This window comes from Jaculus jaculus, chromosome 1, assembly GCF_020740685.1.
Source record: "Jaculus jaculus isolate mJacJac1 chromosome 1, mJacJac1.mat.Y.cur, whole genome shotgun sequence".
Lineage (NCBI taxonomy): Eukaryota > Metazoa > Chordata > Mammalia > Rodentia > Dipodidae > Jaculus > Jaculus jaculus.
In genome coordinates this window covers 264,318,995-264,345,374 of record NC_059102.1, presented here as the reverse complement: position 1 = coordinate 264,345,374, position 26,380 = coordinate 264,318,995, and the positions used below count along the sequence as shown (strand labels likewise).

The window sequence follows — 26,380 nt, the reverse complement described above, 5'->3', positions numbered from 1 at the left end:
ATCCAAACTGTTATTATCCACAAAAGAAAGACCCAAATAAACAAGCAAAACTGAGTTCCAAGTGTGTTGGAAAGTTTGTGTCATGTTACTGTAAAGGTGTTTTGTTTGTTTGCTTGTTTTTATCCAGCCATTCACTGATTTAGTTATATTTAAGTGAAGTGTTCCTATATCAACATTGTGAGCCTGGATTCTGACAGCATGGAAAATAAGCAGAAGAAAGAAAGGGAGAGAAGCAGACCCATCCCAGAGATAAATTAGGCACACAACAGAAATATTAGGCACAGTTGATGAGATGTCATGTTCCAGAACCTGGGTCAGCATGAAGGTGTGGGATCCTTACAAGTGTGATAACTGCTGATATCCCAAAGGTTTTCCTAAGCTGTTAGATTCTGAGGTGAAAGGGAAGAAGTCAGCTTAGAAGCAAATAAGCTGTAGCATTTTTTCCTTCCACAAGCTCTGCAAGTACAAGCTCTCCCAGAATAGAAAACTCAGCCAGTGAAGTTCACTGCACCTATCTCTAGCCATGAAACCTCAGGTACACTACAGACCCACAGCCTGTGCACCAAAGATCACCTAGGCTTTAGATTCTTCCACCCTCTACGTAATTCACTTCTCTCATTTTTAAGGTATTGATTTTAAATGTATTAATATTATCATTTTTAGAATACAATAACTACGAAAGATTTTATGTGGTAGCTTTCACACTAAGAAGAATAGATTCATTTTACCTCAGGGAAATCTGCCCTCTGATACACTGACAGGCAGTATGAATAGCTTGAGAATTGGCCTTGAGTCTTTATTTAAGCATAGTTGTTGTATACAAATGAGCACAATGATTTGGAGCACAAAGAATGGCCAAACAATTCTTCAAAGGCTGTCATAATAATTCTTAATCAAGGGTACCCAAGAATGAGAGTTATGTCTGTTGATTCACCAAGTAAGCTAATCTCTACAGACAGATGATTGATTTTTAACAGCAAATCCTATAGGTGTGAAGAAACTATTGGTTATTTAGAGTTGAAGGGCTCAGTAGTGCTTAGAAAAATAAAGAGTAGAGAAATATACACAAATATTCTACTTTTCAGCAACAGGAAATATTACAATCTTATAGATCAGAGAAACAGAAGGATTGTCAGCATTGGAAGTCAGCTGCTATAATTAAACACAATATATATTTTAATACACACACACACACACACACACACACACATATATATATATACATATATATATATATATATATGCATACATAGGCTTCATCTTTCTATGGACATTTAATGTGCTGCTCAATTATCTCACCTGTATATACAATCTATCAATTTTCAACTAGCTATTTCCAAGTTTTCCAAGTATATGAGAAAACCTATCATTTGGAGCACAAGTGAGTCTCAAAAATAACAGAACATTTCTACAAATCTAGCTTCCTAATATTCTGTCCTCAGAACACATGTATACAATCAGATAAAGCACCAGAAGCTCCTTAGAATATATAATGACAAAAATAAGTTTCTCATTAAAATTTAATTATCATAACTCCAACAATAGACTTCTAAACCCCTTATTCTCATCTGATGGTCCAAGATCACAAAGGATGCATGAAAACCACTGATAATACAAATACCTATACATATATGCTATAGTTTTCTCTGTACCTACATGCATCTGACAAAGTTTAGTTTATAAACTAGACATAGAAGCTAATAGCTACTAACAATAGCTACTAACCAATAGCTACTAACAAAATAATTGTAGAAGTGTACTATAAGTTATTTGAATGTGATTTCTCTCTCTCTCTCTCTCTCTCCTTCTCTCTTCCTCTGTCTCCAAAATAGCTCACCATATGGTACCACCCTCTTCCTCTCTGATAGGATTGATACTATGCCTCCATGATATGATGAAAGGATGTGAATCCTATAAACACTGAGATTATATTATGTGAATGATAAAGACATCGAAGTGTAGCACTAGGTTACTATGCAAGGGTTATCTGAACATAGCACTACAATCCTGTAATAGTCCATCTAATAAACAAGGTGTCTATTACGTGACTAACGGGCCAGTGGCATACACAGAGTGGAGATGTAGACCAAAGGGATTATTCAAACTCCTGGAAGGGCAGAGTAGGATGACCTAGGATTTCATCTCACTCTTCAGAAGAACATACAATTTTAACTTGTGTTTTACTTATATCTAGAATTTTCCAACTATTATTCTCTTAACATGGTTGATTTCACCTCAGGAGGCAAAACCGTGGGTTAAATGGAACTATTGTAAAAAAAAAAAAAATAGTAAAGAGATATTTGATTCGATTTTAATTCCAGTAATAACAGTTGTTGTGTTTCGCTTGTGCCATGTATGATTCATTTTGTATTATATTCCTGTAAGCTCTCTGGGCTTCAGGGATAAATCCTTCTTGCCTCTTTCTACATTCCATCTTTAGGTTTGCAGCTGCTTCACTCTGACTTCACCTTCAATCTTTGTATGTCCTTACTTCCTCAATCTCAGTGTACCTCCAAATCTCCCTCTCCTTGTAACAATAACTGTTACAGGTTTAAGAGCCTATTCTAACCTGGCATGACCTCATCTAAACTTAATTATATTTCATAAAACACTACGACCAGATGAGGTCATGATTTCAGGTTTTGGAGTTAGAACTTAAACACCCCCTTTTGGAGGATACAGTTCAACTAATAAGCACCCTTGTGTGGCAAAATTAAATTAGCCCTCCTCCAACAAAGGTTTCTTCATCTGTCTGGTAGAAATGGAATTATTAGGTCTAACAGTAGTCTTTTCCTGTTCATGATCCACCATCAGTGGGTCCCTATTTATTTCTCAGCATAACCCCTGGTTTGCACTTCTTATCCACAACCCGAACCAAATGTGGTTTACTCATTTCCTTCTTGGACATTCTTTACCAGTTCTGTTGATTTCTCAAGAAAGAAATCTCTCTATCTGCATATTAGGACCTGTGTTTTCTGATTTCTTGTGTTTGTATATGACCTGCTGACTTGTCTGAATACCTTTCCTCACCCTGATCTAAATACTACAATGAATGTTTGAATACAAGAAGTAATATGGAGCCCTTAATAAATCACTTGAAATATGACATTTCTTTATGAACACTTCATGTAATTAATAGGAAAAAAAGAAAAACTGAATGAAAAAGAAAAATGTAATCAAGCAGGTTGACAACCAGCAAAAGATAATTAAAATGATCCTGTTTTGTTTCTCAGTTTCATTAACATGCAAATGAGATTCATGAAGTTTGATATTGTGCTTCAGTAAGAGCCATAGAAACAAATTAAGAATGAAAATGAGTCCCTCTGATGGAGACTCCTGATGAGTATAGAAATTAATGAAACTATGATTGGATTCAATTAATAAAATATAGTTTTGTGGTTTATTGGGACTCAAAACTGAACTAAAGATACATAGATAAATTAAACTTTGTTTCTTTTTCAGTGGACACATTCTAGGAAAGTTTTCATGACTCAAATGGTGATAAATGTTAAATTTTGCATTACTATTAAAAATACAGGGTAGAGACTTTACCTTAAAAATCAGTGGTTTTATAACAGCATTTCTGCTGATAAGGAAATGGGTACAGGATTTGGAATGACCCCTTATAGGGGTTAGGAGACCCCAGATGCCAAGTCAGTCAGAGATTCAGAATTAAAGATATGACAACACTGCCCCAGGTGAAAAGAACTCTCTCTACAGGGTACTGACAAGGAACAGAGAAGCACTGTCTTCCTGAATCAAGTACCTCCACATATTTCCCATCTGATTAAAAAAAACAGAATCTCATTTTTCTGCCTTCACCAAAATCTTCACACTTAGAAGTACATGACTCTCAAATAACATAAGATCAAATTTTAAAATCAGCTTTCAATCATGTCAGTGTTATACAAATAGCTATATTATCATTAGAACTTAGTTGATGTTTAAATAATGTATGCCAGATGACAAAACACAGGCACACACATATATACACATACAAATGCCCACATGACACACACTCACACACACATAATCTATTTGTCGTGGCCATAGTTTAGCATACTCAGCTATTGAAACATAGTAACATTAAGAAGTAGACTTTAAAATATGGCATGAGATAATAAATGAGTGGTATCTTAATAACAAAATATCCTGAGGTATATTGCTTATTGTTGCTATAATGCTTTTCATTTGCCAATATATGACTGCCAATGTATGTACAAATGATTTTTACTTTAGTATATTAAAAAAGTGACCACAGCTATACTCTGTCACTAAGCACACATTTCCATATTCTCTCATTTCAGCAGCAAGTGGCATTTAATTGTCTTCACTTTCCTTTAACTATGTAATACATCAAACTCAACCTACCTAAGAGATACTAAACAATTTGAACTGAGATTCCTGAACAAGCACAGAAAGTTTATGATGTTCCTCTTCCTTAACAGCAAATAAAATCATGTAGCCACACTGGGAATTGAACAAACTGAGTTGTTGCTATCTGTAAATAAGTAGCATTTCTTCAAATTACTTCTTTTTTTTAAATTTATTTATTTATTTATTTGAGAGCGACAGACACAGAGAGAAAGACAGATAGAGGGAGAGAGAGAGAATGGGCGCGCCAGGGCTTCCAGCCTCTGCAAACGAACTCCAGACGCATGCGCCCCCTTGTGCATCCGGCTAACGTGGGACCTGGGGAACCGAGCCTCGAACCGGGTCCTTAGGCTTCACAGGCAAGCGCTTAACCGCTAAGCCATCTCTCCAGCCCTCAAATTACTTCTTGCAAATTTCTTTAAGTAGGAAGCCAATTAAATTTTCATCATAGCTGTATCCTTAATAATGGCAAATCACTGGAGAAAATTTTATTTTATAAGATACATGAAAAGGTTGCCAGGTCAAAGGAACAAAATTCTTGGGATGTTGAAATGATGGCATAGAGTTTTCAAAGTTACATGCCTTTGTTGCTCCAGAGTGGAAGCTGTATGTCACATACATCTCCTGAGTTTATTTAGACATTCACTTCTCTTTGCAATGTATCACTTACAATCATTTTATTCAGACAATGTTAGTGAAGGAGATTCATCATGAGCTAATGGGGCAGGGTAGGGCCAACTTACCATCTCTTCGATTCAGCCTTGCAAACCCAGGGCCATGACTGCTAGAGAGCTCAGAAGAACTGCTGAAGGATGCCGTAGGCAAAGCAGACACCAAGGGATCATCACAATCATCTGCCAGAGGGAAAAATACCACATTCAAGTGAGTGCAATGCTGACAGCTTTCTTCAGATCAGTAAGCACAACAAAAACAGCATCAAAAATCAGGATCCAGAGCTGGAGAGATAGCTTAGCAGTTAAGACGCTTGCCTGTGAAGCCTAAGGACTCATGTTCAACCCTCTGGGTCCCACATATGTCACACACACAAAGCGATGTAAGGGTGCAAGGCCACACAAGCACACAAGGGAGTGCATGCATCTGGAGATTAATTGCTGTGACTGGAGGCCTTGGTGTTCTCTCTCTCTCTCTCTCTCTCTCTCTCTCTCTCTCTCTCTCTCTTTCACACACACACACACACACACACACACACACACACACACACACAAATGGCCAGTCTGTTGAGCTTGTTTCAAAAAAAAAAAAAATTAGGATCTAGCCAGTAGTTGTGGCACACACCATTAATCCCAGTACTCAGTAGGCAGAGGTAAGAGGATCACTGTGAGTTTGAGGCCAGCCTGAGACTTCATAGTGAATTCCATGTCAGACTGGGCTAGAGTGAGACCTTACCTTAAAAAAAAAACATTAAAAAATATTATCTCAGTCAAGCATTGTGACACACACCTGTACACCCCAGCACTTGGGAAGTGGAGGCAGGAGGATGAAAAGTTCCAGGTCAGCCACAGCTATGAAGCAAGTTCTTGGCCAACTCTTTGATACTTGAGATCTTGCCTCAAAAAGAGGTTGGGACTGGAAAGATAACTCAGTGGATAAATCCCATGTCATGCAAGTGTGAGGGAATGAGTTTGGATCCCACAGCATCCACATAAATGCCAGGTAGGCATGAATACTCATCTGTAATCCCAGCACTTGAGAGGCAAAGATGAGAGATCCCTGGAGCAAAGCGGCTAGCTAGAGTAGCCAAATTAGGGAGCTCTGGGTTTAAATGAGAGACCCTGCCTCAGTAAATAAAGTGGAAAGTCATCAAGGAAGACACCTAACATCAAGTTCTTGTCTCCATTGTGCACATGCACATAAATATACATGCACTCACATACATGTGTACATACACATACACATATACACACCACATGCCAAAAAAAAAAAAAAACCCTGAATGCTAGGGTAATAAAGAAATGGAGAAGGAAAACTTAATAGAAAATATGAAACAAAATATTAGAATAGAAAATATTTGTTTAAAGAAGAAACAAGTGTTTTATCACAATAGAAAGATACATAAAGTCAAATACATTATGAAGAGATTTGCTGCTCTCAGATGGGCACACCTGTAAATGCTGAGGCAGGAGGATCCCAAGGTCAAGACCTCTCTAGACTACCAAGTGAGCTCAAGGCAGTGTGAGCAACTTAATGAGACCTTGTCTTCAAATTTTTTTTAGCTGGGAATATAGTTAATGTTAGAGCATGTGCACAACTTTAGGTTCAATCCCCAGTTCTGCAAAAGAAAAAGAAGCTATGGTTTTGAAAAGATGCTATAAAATGAAGAAAAACCAGAAAACACATAAAAAGCATATGCATATTTCTTCAAGCATATAAAAGTTTGTTGAAATATCTGGAAATCTGTAGAACAAATGAAAGAAATATAGAAAATATGGATGAAAAAATATATGAAGGTGTATATGAAATATATAAATACATCTAAAAGAATTATAGAAAACATATGAATCAGCATGCAACCAGTATTCTATGTAAAAAAAATTTTAAATTAAGACAAAACTCTTTTAATTGCATTAGAAAGCACACTAGAAAGAGTGGTAGAATTGATAGCACTGAACCATGTAAACTGACACTCAGTAAATAAATAAATATGAATCAAGACTACAAGTGGATTCTACTTTACAAGTAGCAACTTCGTAAGATGTATGAGGTCTGATAACATCAGATGGTCCAGAACATGTGGGCTGAGAAGAACCCCAGAACATGGCTTAGTGGAGCATGAATTTGAGCAACTGCTTGTAAAATTATCAATGAGACTTGGCTTGTACATAAGAACTTTCAAATGCCCTGGACTCTACCAGTTCCATTAAGAAGTGAGAGCTTCTGAAATTTGATTGCTGGAGAACCATAGTCTCGGGAGGTTTCTCTTCTTACGCAAAGGTGCTAGATACATACCTACATTATTCATGTTCCATGAAAAGACAAAAGCTAGGAAGCACCGAATGACCGACACTTGCACTTCTGTCTCAGAAGACATGTACATCAATGCTCTTAGTAGCAAAAAAACACTACCAATCCATATGCCTAATGAATCATAGTACTGTTCACAAAAAATAATATATAACAGCGAAAAGAACTTTAGCAACACAAAGGGATAGATTCTTAGAAACAAGATCCACAATAAAAAAATCAACTTTCAAAATATGTCATACATGTTAGGATATATGTTTTTTTATTCCTTTGCTTTTTGCATCCGTGTGTGTGTATTCGTGTGTAATGTGGTGGTGCCCCATAAGTTCACCTGCAGGAGAGGGGAGAGAACCAGTGGTCAGACCAAGACAAGTGAGAAGTAATTGTCATGGTCTTTGCTCCCTGAGGGCCTGAGGTCACAGCTGTATGTAACTATGCCCAGCTGTTTACATGGTACCTGGAGATTTGAACTCCAGAGATCTCAAACTCCCTCAATCCCTCATGCTTGTAGGGGAAGCACACTTAGCCACTGAGCCATCTTTCCAGCCATAGGTAGAGGAATTTATAAGTCAATGCTGGGTAATATATTCTTTGGAAACATGACTTTTTTTAAATTTTTCTTAGGGTTTTTTTTAAATTTAATTTATTAGTTTTCTTTTCAGTAAATACAGGCAGTTTGGTACCATTATTTAGGCTCATCTGTGATCTACCCCCTCCCATTAGACCCTCCTTGTTAATGAAAATGGGTCGTGCATTGTGGAGTTAGCCCCCAGTTATTGATATGATAAATGTCTCTGCAAATCATGACCCCAAGTAAGTGTTATCTCAATTTTCCGGGTGCTAACTTACTCTCCGTTGGAGAATCTGCTTCTCTTTTCCAGATAGATGCAGATCCTAAGAAGAGAGCTGCCCCAACATACCTCAAAAGGTGCCCAACTGAAACTAAGGACAACTGGCGAAATAAGCAAGGGTGATGTTTTCCTGTGAACCAGATACCAGCACAAAGGGGAAGGAGATCAACGCAGAGAAAAATCAACTCCTACCAAATCAGAGAGCCAAAGCCTCAGAGGCCCCCAACACCTCAGCACTGAAGCAGACCAAAAATGAACCCAACATGGCTCAGAGAAACATGACTTTTTAACTATTGTAAGAAAATAAATGAAAATTTTTAAATTCAGGATTGCCTATGTCTCTGAAGAAAAGCAGACACAGGATGAGAAGACAGCACCCAGACTCAGTAGATGAATTCATCAATGTTCTAACTCTTGGTATGGATAACACCTTCAAATTTTTCCACTGTATCACTATGCTATACATATAATGTGCATATATATGCATATACATCCTATACATATATGCATATACATACTATACATATATGCACATACATAAATATACATATGTACATCAACAAACTCACTGTCCTTATATGTGTATAACATATATTGCTTTTAGTATGAAAAAGGAAAATATAAAAAGAAAGTATATAACAATGTTTATTATGATATCCATACATGCTTAATTTATTTGGCAACTCCTTCACTCTATATAATCTTTCAAAATTCTACTTTTAAAAACTATTAAGTTGTTTCCATTTTTGCTCCAATCAGATAAGATAGTTCTGAGCTTGGGAGATGGTCCAATGGATAAAGTGCTTGCTGCTTAAGCCTGAGAACCTAGGTTTAGATCCCCAGACTCCATATAAAAGACAAAAGCTGTGGCATGCTTCAACAATCCCAGCACACTGATGGGGCGTATGGAGGTGGAAACAGGTAAATTTCCCTGGAGCTTGCAGACCAAACAGCCTGGCAAACAGCAGGGAACACCAATGAGAACAAGGGATCCTACCTACAAAATTAGGTAGAAGGTAAAGACCCAGTCCTAAAAGTTGTCCTCTGACCTCCACAATCACGCCAGAGCACATGCCCACCCAACTCTCACACACATGAATACACACGACAAAAGTAAATTGGAAAAGATTAAAAGATTCATAGAAGTGAGTTGGTCCAAACATAATAAACATTTTTAAAGTTCATATTTTACATGTGCTAGTAATTAAAAACTATTCCGGGGCTCATCACAAATGTTTGAATTGAGAGTAAGCAATATAAACAAATGAATTCAAAAGTTATCTAGATTCACCTGAAATTTTATGAAGCCCATTCTACATGAACATAATTTGTTCTTGAATGCCTTTCACAATAATTTGAGTAAAAAGGCCTTTTGTTTCTTGCGTTTTTCTGAGGGGTTGCTGGTGTTCAAAGCCAGGGTCTCATGCATGCAAGGCAAGCACTCTGCTAATAGCTCCATACACAGACCAGCATTTTATTTCTTAACATTGTCTCATTTTCACTTAAAGTCCACTTTTTCCGCTTTTGTACCTTAAATTCTTCAGTATAGTCTTAAGGAAGACAGTTCCTGCATGTCTATTGATTACCTTAAGTGCTAACACCAGCCAATCTAGTTGTTAAGTCAAGTAGTAAGTAGTAAAGACATTCAAAGACATGCATCCCATGGAGTGTTGAAGGAAACTGTGATTGTTCCCAATTAGAAAAGCCACAATCAAAAGGCTTTAGTGCACTGTAGAAACTGTGTGTGTGTGTGTATGTGCGTGGTGTGTGCTTTCACAAATGAGTACATTTCATATACATGGAGAGGGTACATATGTTAATGCATGTATGTTCATTAGCGTGTATGTTCAGTGATTTTGGAATCATTATCAATATGCAGGTGTGTGATGAAAAACTGGTGTTTAACTGCATTTCAAATCAATTATGTTGATTCAGATCGATATTGTGAATGTAAAAAATGCCTCTCTGGTGCAATCACCCTAAAAAGTATATATTTATTGCCCATTTGTTTTTGTCAACTATAAATTGAGAGTCAATGTTGTCCTAGTTTGAGCTTTAAAATAATTGGATTAAAATAAGAGAAAGGGTATTTTTTTCCATTTGTTGGGAGAAGGACATGCGATGTGGGAAATGGATTGTGGAAGGTCAGATTGGGGTTTCTGATGCTTGGTTAATTCTAACTGGCCTTGGTGAAAACATGGAGTTTCCATGAGCATATGCATTCCTCTGTAAGCTATTGTATGCTTATTTAGCAATAGAATATTTTACTTGTTGTTTATAACTAATAACAACATGGGTTAATTGAGCACTCTGCTGATTAGTTATGATCATTTCACATATACAGCTAATACTTAGCCCTCTTGTTTAAGGTATTAACATTATCAACTTGTAGGTGAAGTCATACAGGCACAAAACTTGGCTGATTTGCTTATCTTTCATAGAAGAACCATGACACTTACAAAGCAGGCTTGGGTAGAAAAATCTATAGTCATCTTTAATGACTATAATGATTATTTCTTCAGGTTTGGAGTAGGAATTTCACAGAACATCATAATGACACGCATGATGAATAAAATACTTCCCAAGGAGTGCTGTTTCAAATTCAAGTTTTCACATGCTATTTGCTTTATACCCATTTGATCTTGAATAGTCTTGACAGCAAGAGAGAAGGACTTCAGACAACAGTCCTGAGTCTGAGGTGATTAAAAGGGTTATTTACCTGAGGCCATTAATGTATGTATGGAATTGGCTTTTGTGAATTTAATTCTAGAAAACCAGTTTTCTCAGACTGCACTAGCACAAAGCAGGGTCTGGACTTGCAACACTAAGGACAATGTTCCAACTCAAAGGTCCTCAACCACAGGTGACTGGATCTGGAGGCAGGATTAACATCTAGTGAAATGTGAGGATACAGTAAGCATCACTAATTTGAGGCAGGAATAACTGGAATCCAGTAGTAGATGAGGACAGAGATTCTAGTAAACATCCTGCAACATCCAGACAATGCCTCCATGACAAGGAATTACCTGGTCAAAAAGGCCAATGGTGTCGAGGCTGGAAAGATCATTCCAGACTGTACTGAAAATATCTGGAAGACTAAACTTCTCCTGAAGCCATGTCTCAGCTAGAAATCTCTAGCTTCTGTTCACATGAAAGTGATAATAAGCTCTAATTTACAGATTTTTTTTTTTTTGCATGTGAGTAAAGATAATTTGGAGTGCATAAGTAGGTAAGAAGTTAAGTCAGGGACTGTTGAAATAGGAAATAAAAAACTCTTTTGGGCTGGAGGGATGGCTTAGCGGTTAAGGCATTTGCCTACAAAAGCCAAAGGACTCAGGTTCGATTCCCCAGGATCCACATTAGCCAGATGCTCAAGGGGGTGCGTGCTTCTGGAGCTCATTTCCCTCTCTCTCTCTCTCTGTCTCTCTCGCTTTTGCTCTCACTCTCATTCTCCCTCTTTCTCTCTGTCAAATAAATAAATAAATGTTAAAAAAATTAATTTAAAAAAATTTTTAAAAAACACTTTTTAACTCAAAGCTTATTTTACATATTTTTTAATTTAATTTATTAGTTTTCTTTTCAGCAAATACAGGCAATTCGGTACCATTATTAGGCTCATCTGTACCTACCCCCTCCCCAATGGCCCCTCCTTGTTGATGTATATGGGTCGTGCATTGTGGAGTTAGCCCACAGTTATTGGTATGATAAATGTCTCTGCATATCATGACCCAACATGTGGCTCTGACATACTTTCTGCCCCCTCTTCTGCAAAATTTCCCTGAGCTATGTTGGGTTCATTTTTGGTCTGCTTCAGTGGTGAGGTGTTGGGGGCCTCTGAGGCTCTGGCTCTCTGATTTGGTAGGAGTGATTTTTCTCTGTGTTGGTCTCCTGCCCCCTTGTGCTGGTATCTCGTTTATCTGGAAAATAGCAAAAAGGCCCCAACTGAAACATATATTTTTTTTAAATTCAGGACTAGGACTTCCGGTTAAGATGGTGGCATAGGTACCATGCCAAAGCAGCCTAGGGGCGAAAAGACCAAAAAACACTCAGCAAAATACACACTTTTACTAAAAAGTGAGGTATATAGGAAATTGAAATGGCAGTGGAGAAGTAGAAGAGATCCAGAGCATCCAGAGCCCACACAGGCCGGCAAAAGCAGCCCCACAGGTCCACCGACTACGGCAGTGGTAGCGCACCAGAAAGCCTCCAGGCTCGGCTGGAGCTGCAGGAAAAGCCAGGTGTGAGGGGCTTCCACTCACACCGGCACTCTCCACAACTCAAGAAATGTGAAGGGAGAGAGGCAGGGAACAATGGAGGAGCAGATCACAAGGTAGAAGCACACGTGGAACAGCAAGAGAACTAGAGCAGCATCTGCTCCCTCCCCTCCCCCACAAGCTCCAGCAAACAGAGCAGCAGTCCCGGGACCTGGACACACCAACTTGAGCCAACAGCAAGACCCAAACAGGAGCAGAGTCCAGCAGCAGCAGCAGCAGCTCGGCACTGGCAACAGCGGTCCCAGCAGCGGTGGATCCAGTACTGGCAGCAGCAGCAGATCCAGCAGCAGCAGCTTCAGCGGCAGCAGCAGTGGTTCCAGCAGTGGCAGCACAGGAGCAGCAGCAGCGGTGGATACAGCAGCAGCAGCAACAGACCCAGCAGTGGCAGCTTCAGCAGCAGCAGTAGCAGTTCCAGCAGCGGGGGTGCCATTCTGCAGGGCCACAGTTGTCAGGCTTGGTTTGCCCCATAGGAAAAGCCAGTGCCCAGCTCTAGAAATCAGAACAGCAGCCCAACAACCCAGCCAGCAACTGGACTGAGACGAAAATCATCCACGGTAACTGGGATTGCACCAGGGAAAGGTCTCACTTGGTCACAAGCTGACTTGGATCCCTCAACAGACCAGAAATCTTAACCTCTTTGTTGATAGAGGATCTGGTTGTTATAATAACTAATCTTGCATAAATACTTGGTGCTGTTTTTTATTGAATGTGTACAGTGTTTATTTAAATTTCAGAATCGACCTGTATTTTATTCCACTTAGCCTACTTGAGTACTCCCATAGCAGGGAATCTCAACCCCTAGGAACACCTTTGTAGATACTCTAAGAGTCTTAAGAGCCACACCTAACACTTTAAGCTCCTACCCTAAAGATATATAACATCAAATCAATTGATACAGCTAAGAATACCCAGCTATCTAGAAAAGCCAAGCATTAACTTAATCCAAAATGCAAAAATATATACATTATAACACAAGAAACACTAAAAAGCAAGACAATATAAATCCACCTAAAAGTATTAATGCATCAGAAATGACCTCCAGTGAGAACGAGTTAGAGGAAATGCCTGAGAAAGATTTCAAAAGAATGATTGTAAATATGCTCAAAGGAATCAAAACGGAAATCAAAGGAATCAAAAAGGAAATCAAAGACGATGCAGGACACCAATTTAATGAAATAAAGAAGGCAATACAAGACATAAATAAGGAAATAGAAATAATAAAGAAAAACCAGTCAGAATTACTAGCAATGAAGAACACAGTTAATGAAATAAAAAACTCTGTAGAAAATCTCACCAGTAGGATGGATGAAGGAGAGGACAGAATATCTAAGCTAGAAGACCAGGAGGCAGATCTAATACAGGCCAACAAAGAGAAAGACAAACAAAGAGAAAGAAAGAGAAAAGTATGAGCGTGAATTTCAAGATATTTGGGACACTATGAAAAGATCATATATAAGAATTCATGGCACAGTAGAAGGAGAAGAATTCCACTCCAAAGGCATAGTAGGCGTCTTCAACAAAAGCATAGAAGAAAACTTCCCCCAAATTGGGAAAGAGGTGCCAATGCAGATAGAGGAAGCTTTTAGAACCCCAGCCAGACAAAACCTGGAAAGAACCTCTCCTCGCAAAATCATAATCAAACTACAAAACATACAAACCAAAGAAAAAAATATTGAAAGCAGTTAGAAAGAAAAATCAAGTTACCTACAAAAGCAAGCCCATCAGGATCACAGCAGATTATTCAACACAAACTTTAAAAGCCAGAAGGGCTTGGAGTGATATATTCCAAGTTCTGAAAGATAACAACTGTCAACCAAGGTTACTTTATTCTGCAAAGCTATCCATTCAAATACATGGAGAAATAAGGACATTCCATGACAAAAGCAGGTTAAAGGAGTCTTTGAAGACAAAACCAGCTCTACAGAAAATACTTGATAGAATCCTCCATGCTGAAGAAAAGGAAAAGCGCACATATAAGGAACCTGGAAAAAACAAGCAATACTCAAATACTAGTCAACACAAGAGAGCAAAGGTAGAACCAGAACCACAAAAAAAAAAAAAAATGGCAAACATAAATACACACCTTTCAATAATATCTCTTAATATCAACGGACTCAATGCCCCAACCAAAAGACATAGGTTTGCAGACTGGGTTAAAAAGCAGGATCCTACAATTTGTTGTCTCCAAGAAACTCACCTTTCTACAAAGGATAGGCATTATCTTAGAGTGAAAGGTTGGAAAACAGTGTTTCAAGCAAATGGGCCTAGAAAACAAGCAGGAGTTGCTATCCTAATATCTGACAAGGTAGACTTTGGTCCAACGTTAGTCAAGAAAGATAAGGAAGGTCACTTTATATGGATTTAGGGCACACTCCAACAGGAGGACATTATAATCCTAAACATATATGCACCTAACATGGAGGCTCCCAAATTCATCAAACCAACACTATTAGAATTAAGGTCACAGATAACACCAAAAGCAGTGGTTGTGGGTGACTTTAAATTCAGGACTATATCAGATCATTATAGTATCCTGGTCCCTTCACCATAGATAAAGTCCTTGGTAAAATCAAGGTCCAGAAGAGAATGAGGAGACCGTTAGCTAATGTAATATAATAGTAGTCACCAAACACTTTATACAAATGTACAGATTTCAAAATGGTACTGAGGCATGTTGGGTTAGCCACTGGCTATTTTTAATAAATGAACAACCCTCACGTTACTCGTTGCTTTATCAAAATTATGATACATGTTGCATGCCATTTTTACAGTCCTATTAGAAATTCCACTTTTACTCTGGTATCAGTTGGAAATTTTAGACTTTTTAAAAATATATTTTATTTATTTACTGAGGAGAGGGAGAGAGCAAGAGAGAGTGAGAGAGAATGGGCACATAAGGACTGTAGCCACTGCAAATGAACTCCAGACACAAGCTCCCACCTTGTGCATCTGACTTTATGTAGGTACTAGGGAATGGAACCTGAGTCCTTTGGCTTTGCTGGTACGCGCCATAACTAGTAAGTCATCTCTCCAGCCCAGTTTTAGACTTTTGATTTAAAGCAATCCTACTACACAGTGATGACATTTAGAATTTTAATCAATTGTGGTAAAAATGTCCAAATTTGGGGGAAAGTTATGTAGCATATGTTAAGACTTTCACACACACACATTCAGGAAGATAAACAATGCTGTGGCTTCTGGATCAATATCTCAGAAAAGTCACCATTTGCTCTTTACATGGGAGAAAAACTTTGCTTTGTCATTAAAAAGACGATGACAAATTAGATCTCTGGCAAGTTGTGTACATGAAAACACTCAATAGTCTCTTAACAAATAAAGGTGTGAGCTATATTAAAAGTGCTTTAATATAGCTCGATACAAAGTAATTTCCTTTTATTTTACAAAAGGCTTTAATGCATAATTCTCATAAGTAAGTAAAAGCTGTTCAGTTTTTAATAAAAGTAATTCAATTCTCTTAAGCTGCATGCAATATTACCTATACAAACATAATAGGTATGTACTATTGGGTACTTATATCCTCAATGTTTTACATCTGTGAAGTAACTCATTTGGTTCCAATGAATACTCTACACTATATGATTAGCTCCTGGGACAATTGAGAAAAGGGGTAACAGTAGTTAAATAATTTTCCAAAGAACATGTAAGAAATAGGTAGGCCCAGGCAATATGGAGCCATATCTTCTGTTCTAGACCACTGCACTGTTGAATGAGAATTGGTAATCTAAAAAATACTTGGCAAAAACTGGGCTAATTTTCAATAACATTCAGCTTAGTTGTCCCTAAATAACCACACTCTGTTATTTGGAAGATCTGCTCAAATTATTTGCATACCTGCTAATGAATATTTTCCATAAGAATATTCATTAGAGAATAGGATGGAAGGCAGGAGAGGAAGTAATAGAGAGGAAAGGAAGAAAGAGAGAGGGAGATAAAGAGAAGAATAGGGTGAGGAAAAGGATAGGAAGAGAAAAGGCACTTATCTTCAAACACTCAAGACAGGAATTACACACTTGTAAAGGAAGATCTGAAAACACAGCAATTCCATTCTTTTGAGAAAACAGGCTTTAGAGCTAATCCAAACATTCCATTTACAGATTCAGAGTTACAGAATGGCTTCTCTCTAAATAAATATATGTTCTTGAACAAAATATTTTGTTCCAATATATATTATTGAAAGCATCATCCAGAAATCAACTAATTTAAAAGATAAAAATGTGTAGTTGTGTTATCATATACTATCAAAAAAATTTCCTCACAAGGCAAGATTTTACTCAGAAATTTAGACAATGATTTTATTCTCTAACTATAAGATAGTCCTATAGATTTTTCAGGCTTGTTTTCATGATTCTGGGAAGAGTCTGACATAGTAGATGGCCTGTACCCAAACCTGGTACATCTTGGTTGCCTGCCCAACCAAAGATTGGAGATACAAAAGGGCAAATGGCAACCCACACGGAAAAACTGAACATGCAGCTACCAAACCAAGAGCCAAATATTAACTCTTCTAGCAAGTTATCTCAAGAGCCAGGACTTAGTATATACCTTACAGCTTACCCAAGTTTTGGCCTATTTTCAATGTAGGAGTGAGTGGATTAAAACAAATCAAATATATACTCCTCACACACCCTCTCTTGCTTCTCCTTCACTGATGACAACCTCACCTGCCACAGCCTCCACTCAGGACACTCAGAGCTCTCCCTGTTTTTTGGGTTTTTTTTTTCAAACATATTGTTTTTATTTATTTATTTGACAGAGAGAAAGAAAGAGAGAGATTGAGAATGGGCATGCCAGGGCCTCCAACCACTGCCAATGGCATGCACCACCTTGTGCATCTGGCTACCATGGGTCCTGGGAAATCAAACCTGGGTCCTTTGGATTTGCAGACAAACAATTTAAGCACTAAGCCATCCCTCCAACCCCAGCCCCCTCCCTGTTTTGTTTTGTTTTTAACATTATAAAGCTTTCCTTTTTCCTGCCTCTGTGGGGTGGTTGTTGTTTGTTGTTGTTGTTGTTGTTGTTTTACAAAGCTGAAGGGCCAGTAGCTAACTCCTTTGCTGGAGCAAACTATGAGTAAAGAGCCTCTGCTTGTCCTCATTGAGTAGTGTTCACTTATTTCCATACCACTGAGCTCTTCCCTCCTATCTGATGGCACACTTCCAGCTGCAGTCATCCAGGTGTCCACTCAGTACCTCAGTACACAGAGACAAATCCAACCAAGTCTATCCTGAAAATGCAGAAAAGACCCAGGCATGCTTAATATGCCTGCCAAGCAATCAAGTCCTGATTTAAACACCCACCCCCCCACCCCCCCACACACACATAATTTCAGCCCCAGGTTTTCTGATCTGCAGAGTGTGTACCTTTAGAAGCTGCTGTGAGCTTCACAACAGAATCACATGGAAAAGATTTCAAACCTCCCCTGCCAGGACCACACTAGTTTGAAAATACTAAAATAGACTTGAAAATTAATTCCTATGCAATATAATGCTCTGTCCCCTTGACAAATGTCTTCATGTGTTGCACCATGCTCCACAAGTGGTTTAAGGACCAAAGAAACAGCCATGGTGTTGTCTCACTCCACCTCTTTCTCACTATGAAACTATGGAGACTGAACATGCGGAAACAGCTAATATGCACTGATATGGAGGTGAGAAGACAAGAGTAAGTTTTAGAGAAAAGTGAAAATGTGTGTGCACTTGAAAAAAATATAAAAGAAAAAACTGAAGGAAGACTGAAGTTGCAAGTAGGATTAAATGAAATCTAATATTTCATAAGAGCAGGTAGCAAAATTTGAGCCTTTGTTGCCTTCATCTCATCCTATTGGAATTACCTGAAATAACATTTCAACTTAATTAAATCCCAGTGAGGCAAACTACTACAAATTCTGTATAGTTTCTTCAAGAGTATTAATTTGACTTTGACATGAAAATTAACATTCACTTGAGGACAATGGTTTTAGATATATTAAACAAGAAAAACATGAGCTTCTAGCTGTCTATCAGTGGCTAAAAGTCAAAAACTATAATTTATTGTTGCAATTAAAAATCAAGCGGATATTTATCAGTATATTTTCTTAGAGAAAAGCTAAATACAGACACAATTTTGAAGTAATTCATTTAAGCAGCAGTCTATAAGTGTCTGTGTGTTTTCTCCTCCAGAAGTCATAGTTGTTGTACAGGTGACTGTTAGTGCCTTGTGGTGTTAATGGGGTAAACTCTCATGTGAAGGCAAACATGGATTCCAAGTTACAGCCTTACTTTAAATAGCTTTCCTAATTAATTGTCACAAATTAATGGATTAATGAGAAGGCAGTTAACTTTTAATGACAGCACAGCCAGAGGCTGATTGATTTTAGAGTTTTAATAACAACTATTTAAATTATAGATATTAGGACAAAGGGACCTACAAATCTAACCAAGAAAGCCAACAAAAGGTGAAGGAGCAGAAGAAAGCATCAAAGTTTAAAGAAACTGTACACATTGCAGAGTTTCATCAATGGATCATGATGGAGAAAGTTCTGCAGTACTTTGTTATTTATGATTTAAGATAGATTCTCAGGAGGCATAATGAATCAAAAGTGGATTTTGTTGTTGTTGTTTTAGAGCTGGGGAGTGGGTAGGATGGTTACACAAGCATAAGGACCTGAGTTCATATCCCCAGCATCCACGTAAGAGCCAGGCATAGTCGCACACATCTATAATCCTAGTATTAGTAAACTAGAAAGAGGAGGATACCTAGAATTTGCTGGCTAGCTAGGCTAGCCAAATTGGTGAGCTCTAGGTTCAGTGAGAGCTCCTTTCTCAAAAAAAAAAAAAAAAAAAAACCTAAGTTGGAGGGCTGGAGAGATGGCTTAGCAATTAAATGCTTACCTGCAAAGCCTAAGGACCCAGGTTCAATTCCCCAGTACCCACATAAACCAGATGAACAAGGTGGCTCATGCTTCTGAAATTCGCTTGCAGTGGCTAGAGGCTCTAGTGTGCCCATTCTTTCTAAATATATCTACCTATCTCTCTCACTCTCTCATACAGAAGTAAAAATAAATAAATAAAATGTTAAAAGCTAAGTTGGAAAGCAACTGAGGTAGACATCGAATGTTTACCTCTAGCCTCCACATGCACATGCATGCATACATGCATTAACACACATGCACACCACACCACACACATACACATGCCAAAATATAAATCTTTAAGATATTTCTGAAGACACTGAAATGCATTGCAGTTTTCTCAATGATTATGACACTTTATTCCTCCTCATTCCACCACACATACCTCAGTCAACCTGCTCACCAGATAGGTGAGCCCTGACACTTCTGCCTACTTTTATGTTGTTATGTAGTTAAGAAGTCAAGCATCCATTCTCAATGTTTAAGATGTGTTATCATCCTCCTACATGTTCTACTGAGAACACAATTCATTCTCTTTAATATATCTATTTACTTGAGAGCGTGAGAGGCAGAGAGGAAGAGGCAGAGAGATAGAGTCAGAGTATGGGAGCGCCAGGGTCTCCTGCCACTAAAAATGAACTGCAGACGCATGGCCCACTTTGTGCATCTGGTTTTACATTAGTAAATCAAATCCACACTTTCAGGCTTTGCAAGCCAGTACCTTTAACCACTGAATTATCTCACTAGACTCAGACCCAATTTAAATTAATTACAATCTTTTATATATTGTTGGTCAACTATGTTTGTTATATTTTTTTTTCTGGTATGGTGCTCATCTTTTGTTGAGTTTCTTTGATTATTCAATGAAGCATGTTTGTTTTGCTCTCAGGCTTTGGGTATATGGTTACCTAGTTTCATCAAGCCTTTGCCTCATTGTAAGTTATGTATTTAAACAGAAATGATATAGGAAAGCTGGAGAGAAATGGCTAAGTGGTTAAGTCACTTGCCTGGAAAACTTAAGGACCTGAGATTGATTCCTTAGTACCCAGGTAAAGCCAGGGTTGATGCATGGTATTCTAACTTGATATACTTGTGCCTGTGATTCACATTCCTCTCAACAGCAGACCTATGAGAACTTCATGAGTGTGGTGGCTTGAGTCAGGTGCCCCCCATAAGCTTAGGTGTTCTGAATGCTAGGTTCCCAGCTGGTGGGGATTTGGGAGTTGACACCCCCAGGAGGCAGTGTAGGATGGGGGAGGGCTTGTGTGTGTTATAGCCAGCTCCCCCTTGCTAGTTTTTGGCACACTCTGTTGTTTCTGTGGTCCACCTTCTGTTGGCCAAGGAGTGATGACCACCCTCTACTCATGCTATAGTTTTCCCCTGCCATGTGGAGGTTCCCTCATGCCTGTAAGCCAAAATAAACCTTTGTTCCCACGAGCGTCTCTTGGCTAAGTGATTTCTACCAACAATGAGAACCTAACTGTAACAATGAGATAAAGTACATAAGATGTTAAAATACAAAGCAGGTACTGAAGACAATTCATCTCTTTTCTCCCACTTCCCAATTCTAGTGAGTAAAGAAAAATGTGTTCTTGTGAGGAGTTATTAATATGCTTGCCTTGAATGCACCACCTTGAAAATTAGTGTGATAAATGGATTTAGCACATTTGTGGAAACAAAATATTCATAGCAAGTATTGTACCAGCCACTGGAGGTCTGAGAATAATCCTGATTTCTGCCCTCTGACATCTCACATTCCACTCTTTTGACAGACTTCTTACTTTATGATTGAAATATCCTCCCTTCCATAACCATTGCAATTAGATATTCTACAATTTCAGCAGATGTAAGCCCATCTTGTTTTAATGAGTTACCTGAGGGTGATGTTTGTTTGCCTCTGTCTTAGAGGGTCAAGGAATAAAAAACACATTCTATGTGAACCTTAAGGGCCTGCTATTTGTATACAATGGAAAAAAGATCATATAAGAGAAGACAAATCCTCACAAAGAGGAGAGAAACTGTTGAACTTCTTCATGATGAAAGTTTATAATCTCATAGAAAATGGTAGGCAATGCCTGACACCCTCATTCATTCCCCGCTGCTAAGGCATGTGAACCCCATTCAATAGCCAGGTCTGCCCAGTTACAGTCATTACAATGCTCAACTAAGCCTCATACTCAGAAGCCATAAACACTTTATTAACAAATGAACAATGAAATAAATGACTCAGCATTCAGAAAAAAAAAGACAAAATAAACATAAAGAAAGTACAAGGAAGGAATTAGTAAAAATGAAAGCTAGTCAATTAGATAACAGTAACAACCAAATAATTTTAAAAAATTTTAAGATGTGGCTCATTGAGTGAGAAAAACATGATCATTTATATAAAACAATTCTAATGGAGAAAATACAAATATATAAAATGACAGACAATCAACTTGAAATCATTACAGATATAGAGAATTCTTCTCCCTGTGTTCCTTTTCCAGGAAGCTCATGGAAAAACTCTAGTAAATTACTAATGACAATTACTTGACTTGCAGAGCCCTGAGACATAGAGAGACCAAGAAATGAAGTAAATGACTAGGCTAATCCAGTTAGCATTGCTCTTATAACAAACTGCCATACACAAATTTATTATTTTATAGTCCTAGATGTCAGAAATCCAAACTCAGTTCAAGTGGACTAAAATCCAAGTACAAGGAGAGCAATGCTTCTGCTGAAGCTCTAGGAGAGAATTGGCTCCTTCCCTCTCTAGCTAACAGAGGCCTCCTGCAGTCCTAGGCTCAGGTGCCAGCATCACTCTCACCTTGGCTTCTGTTACCATGTCATTGCCAACTCTCCAATACCCTCTTTCACTTGTAAGGATACTTGGGAATATAGTAGGGCAACCAGGATTACCCAGGAAAATCTCGACTTCGATGTCCTTTATTTCATGACACCACCAATGTTCCCTTTTCCATATACTGTCACATAATCAAAGACAGAAGAATGTGGTGGTACATGCCTCTAATGCCAGAACCTGGGAGGCTAAGATGGAAAAACCAGAAGTTCAAAGCCCACCTGGGCTACACAGAAGATCCCAGCTCAAAAGACAAACAGAAACAGCAATAGCAATAACAAAAAGAATCCCAAGGATTGAGATGTAGACATCCTGGGGAAAATATTCTGCCTACCATAGATGTCATTTTATAGGCATAGAAACAAACAATGACTATGCTTTTCAGGTTCTGTGGCTCAATATATTGTCCCTGACTGGAAGGTAAACAATGGTTTTGAATGCTGACATAAGACACAAATATATGCTTTACTAAGTAAAGAGGTTTTTTTGTTGTTTTGCTTTTGAGAATGGGTCTCCACAGCAAACAGGCCTGAAGCTCACTCTGTAGCCCAGGCTGACCTCAAATTCATGGTGATCACCATCAGCCTCTCAAGTATTAGGATTAGTCATGATTCACTATATCCACCTCAGACCATATATTTTGAGTGACCTGACAGGAAACAGCAGTGGAAATCAAATATAAAATGGTATATTAAAATAGAAAAAATGTGTAATTTCCAGAGCTACCTGGGACATTATCCCTGTCTTCTCAATTTACAAAGATAAGAAACAGCCTTGCCTCCTTTTTGATCACCTGACCTGTATGTTCCCCAGTCAACCCCAGAGCCTCCTTCCTCTCTCTGACCACTCTTTTGCTCCACCCATCTCATGCCACCAGACAGTTTCTCCTTAACTTGAACAAGTCTTTACTACAGTAAAAATGTTGTGATTGTAACATTTAGAGCACTTCTCTGGTAGGTCTTCTTTTGCTACAGTGGAAGTATCTGGAGGGCCAACACCATGTTAGCTGCCAGTCATCATGCATAGAAGCTGGAATTGAGCAAAGCATGGTTATTCTAAGTGCTACCTCCAGAGCCATTGTCCTTGGGTCTAGTGCTTCATTCAAAGTGTCTTCGCTTATCTCTAAAAGGTACTAAGATCATGATACTAAACTAAGCAAGGGCTTCTTATAAAAAAAAAATGAATCAGCAGTGAGAGCACTTGATAATCAGTATATAGTAAGTAAAATCTGCATGTTTATAATTACCATGTTAAATACTTGTTATAAATTCAAAAAGTATAAGAGTTGTAAATAACAAAAATTTAGCTAAGTATTAAAAAATTTTGTGAAAGCAATTCCTTGATAAGGAGAGAGAAAAAGATCATCCTTTGGTGTTCCTAGCCACAATTGTTTTCTCTGAGCAAAGGGAATTTTACAGAATCATGAACCTAAAAGGATGGTTTGCCCATCAGGAAACAATGTGTAATGTTCCAAATGGCCATATTTCCTCTTCATACCTCTCGAGCTTTATACTTATTTGTTTCATTTGCTATAGAAAAATGGAACCTAAAAGTATGTATGAATCAGAAATCAAGAGATCTCAACTCAGAAGGAAAGTGGGAGTTCATATAACATGAGTATCTCTTACTTTGATACCCTGATGCTGTAGTTAGAACATTTAGAGCACTCTCACTGTGCTGGCTACACGATGTGTACATGAAGTTTTAGCAACAGTGTCCTCTTAAGTATTTGCTATTTGCATTAACTGCTATTTTCAACCTGAAATTGCCATATTTTAGACTTTGATTCCTGGAGGGAAAATTGGGTAAGCCTCAATTCACTTCTTATTCTAGTCATATTAGATGATATTTTGACATCACTGAACAAATACTCCATTTTATTACCAAATCATTTTGAGAGTTATTTGTAGTTCCAAACACCACACTTAAGAATAAGGCTGAAATGACTCATTCTGATAAGGGCTTTTTTTTTTTTTTTTTTTTTTTTTTTTTGCAGATAATGTGTTTTAGTAGGGGAATCCATAAGCCTATTTTAATAAATAGCTATTTTTCACTAAGGAAGAAAAATCAAGACAACTGAAAACAATATGCTTCTTTGAGCAATAACATATAAGATTAGATGTAGACTATTTCCATTTCATTGGTTATTATTGGTTTGATTGCATAATCAATCAAGAGACAACTTGGATGGCTTTAGAGATCCATCTCCACTGTGTTGGAGCTTAGTTAAAGGCTGGCTGACATGGCACATAGGCTCAACAACATTATCATACTGAGTTCTGTAATCACCCCCTTTCCAATAAGGCCACGTCCCCTTTTATAGCACCTCCACTATAACAAGGACACTCTAATATTCCAAACTCCTCGTCTACCTAAGTTTAGGTAGCTACGTGGCCTGGGCTTTTCTCTGCAAGAAAAGCAAAGCCTGTGAGCCCACCAATAGACAAGAATTCTAAGATTCCATCCCCTTGTTGTACAATGTCTGTGCAGTCTGCTTCACTTGTACGCAGGCAGAATCTGTGAATGGAATCCAGCAACACTCCCTTGATTATATTATATCACCCAGGAAAAGGAAGATGGTTTTAATTACTTAAAATATTTAATTTAGTTGACTTTTTAAAGTAGTTTAGTTTACTTTGAAAAATAAGATCATCTTGAGTGGGTCAGACCTACCTAGTCAGGGAAGCCCTGCAAAACTTCTAGAGGTCAGAAACACAGAGAAGTCAAAGAAACAGGGAACATGAGATAAATTTCTCCTACTGCCCTTCAAGGTGCAAGCTGCCATGTCATGTAGAGTGCCACATGGCCAGAAATTGTATGCAGCCCCTAGGACCTAGTGGATAGCAAAATAAATAAATAAAAGGGAGAATGTCAGCTGAAAGGATTGAAATTCTAAAAACATATCAGCATGGAAAGTACCATGTGCCTTGGATGAGATCATACAATGTACCCTTAATGTTTTCAGGGCCTTTGTCTCTCTTTCATACTGATGTATCATTCCCAAAACCCTGATGACATCCTTTCATAACTAAACCAAATCCTAGCAATTCATTTGTTTCCTGATCTTTCCATATATATGAATTGCATATTCTTTGTTAATTCTGCTATACTAAATATTAATGATATATTAGAGTAATATAATTTTTACTTTGTTTTCATTTCCATCATTTCTCATTCCCTTGTTAGTTCCTATAAAATGCTATTGAGCTGATCAAGTATTTACTCATTCACCCCATAGGCAACCTATGAACAAAGGAAAACCCCACTGACTTATCATTAAGTACTTCTTTGAAATGTATCAAAGGGTTTGATATACTGCAAATTGACTTCATGTTTAGAAATGAAGTCATTCATTGAATGAGTTGATCCATGTCAATGTACCAGTGGTATTTTCACTAGAGCAGTTTTAGAGCTATAACTGCTAATAAAAATGTATGACAGTTAATCTTATTGTCATCTTGATTGAATTGAGAGATTTCTGGGAAATTAGAAAAACACAGGCCTGGGTGTTTGCAGGAAGGTGGATCTAGAGAGGAGTAGAATATGAGGGTTCTTACCTAAACAGTAGTTAAATCCAGTGACAAATTCAAATGTTGAGTAGACTGTTGAGAGGTAACAGACCCACAGGATCTTAGGACTCTCTGGCAGTAGTTGTTAACTGCTAGTGTCCCTTTGAAGTGCATATCTTGACCCTCCTCCTTCCCATTACTCATTCTGTTCCCTGAGTGCTGTGAGGTGAGCTACTCCACTCTGTCAGGCCTTCTCTATCATAAGGCTCTGCCTCACCTCAAACCCAGAGCAACAGATTCAGCCAAGCATGGATTCAACCTCTGAAACCATGATCTTAAATAAGTCCTTCTTGCTTTGAAGTTCCTTTAAACAGAGATGAAGAAACTAATGCACAAAGATAGCCACATATGTTCATGCTATTTTCTAGACAGCTAAGTCTTCATTTTAATACTTCTTCAAAAGGAAATGTCCACTTCCTAGGGGATACGTTGAAGGTCAAAGAATTTAATTTTTAAATTTTTGTTTATTTTTCTTTATTTATTTGGATACATTGAAGATCAAAGAATGTAGTTTTTTAAATTTTTTGTTTATTTTCTTTATTTCTTTATTGATCTCTTGAGAAAGATAGAGAGAGACA

At 37.9% G+C, this 26,380-nt stretch overlaps 1 protein-coding gene across 2 annotated transcripts in view; it reads right to left on the bottom strand.

Moving 5' to 3' along the window:
* Cntnap4 (contactin associated protein family member 4) overlaps positions 1–26,380 on the bottom strand; it is a 312,074-nt gene that overhangs the window by 255,254 nt on the left and 30,440 nt on the right. For both annotated transcript variants that reach the window (XM_004659600.2, XM_045141713.1), the window contains exon 2: positions 5,118–5,228. In XM_004659600.2, the coding sequence (XP_004659657.1) occupies positions 5,118–5,228 (111 nt within the window). The remainder of the gene's footprint in view (positions 1–5,117; positions 5,229–26,380) is intronic.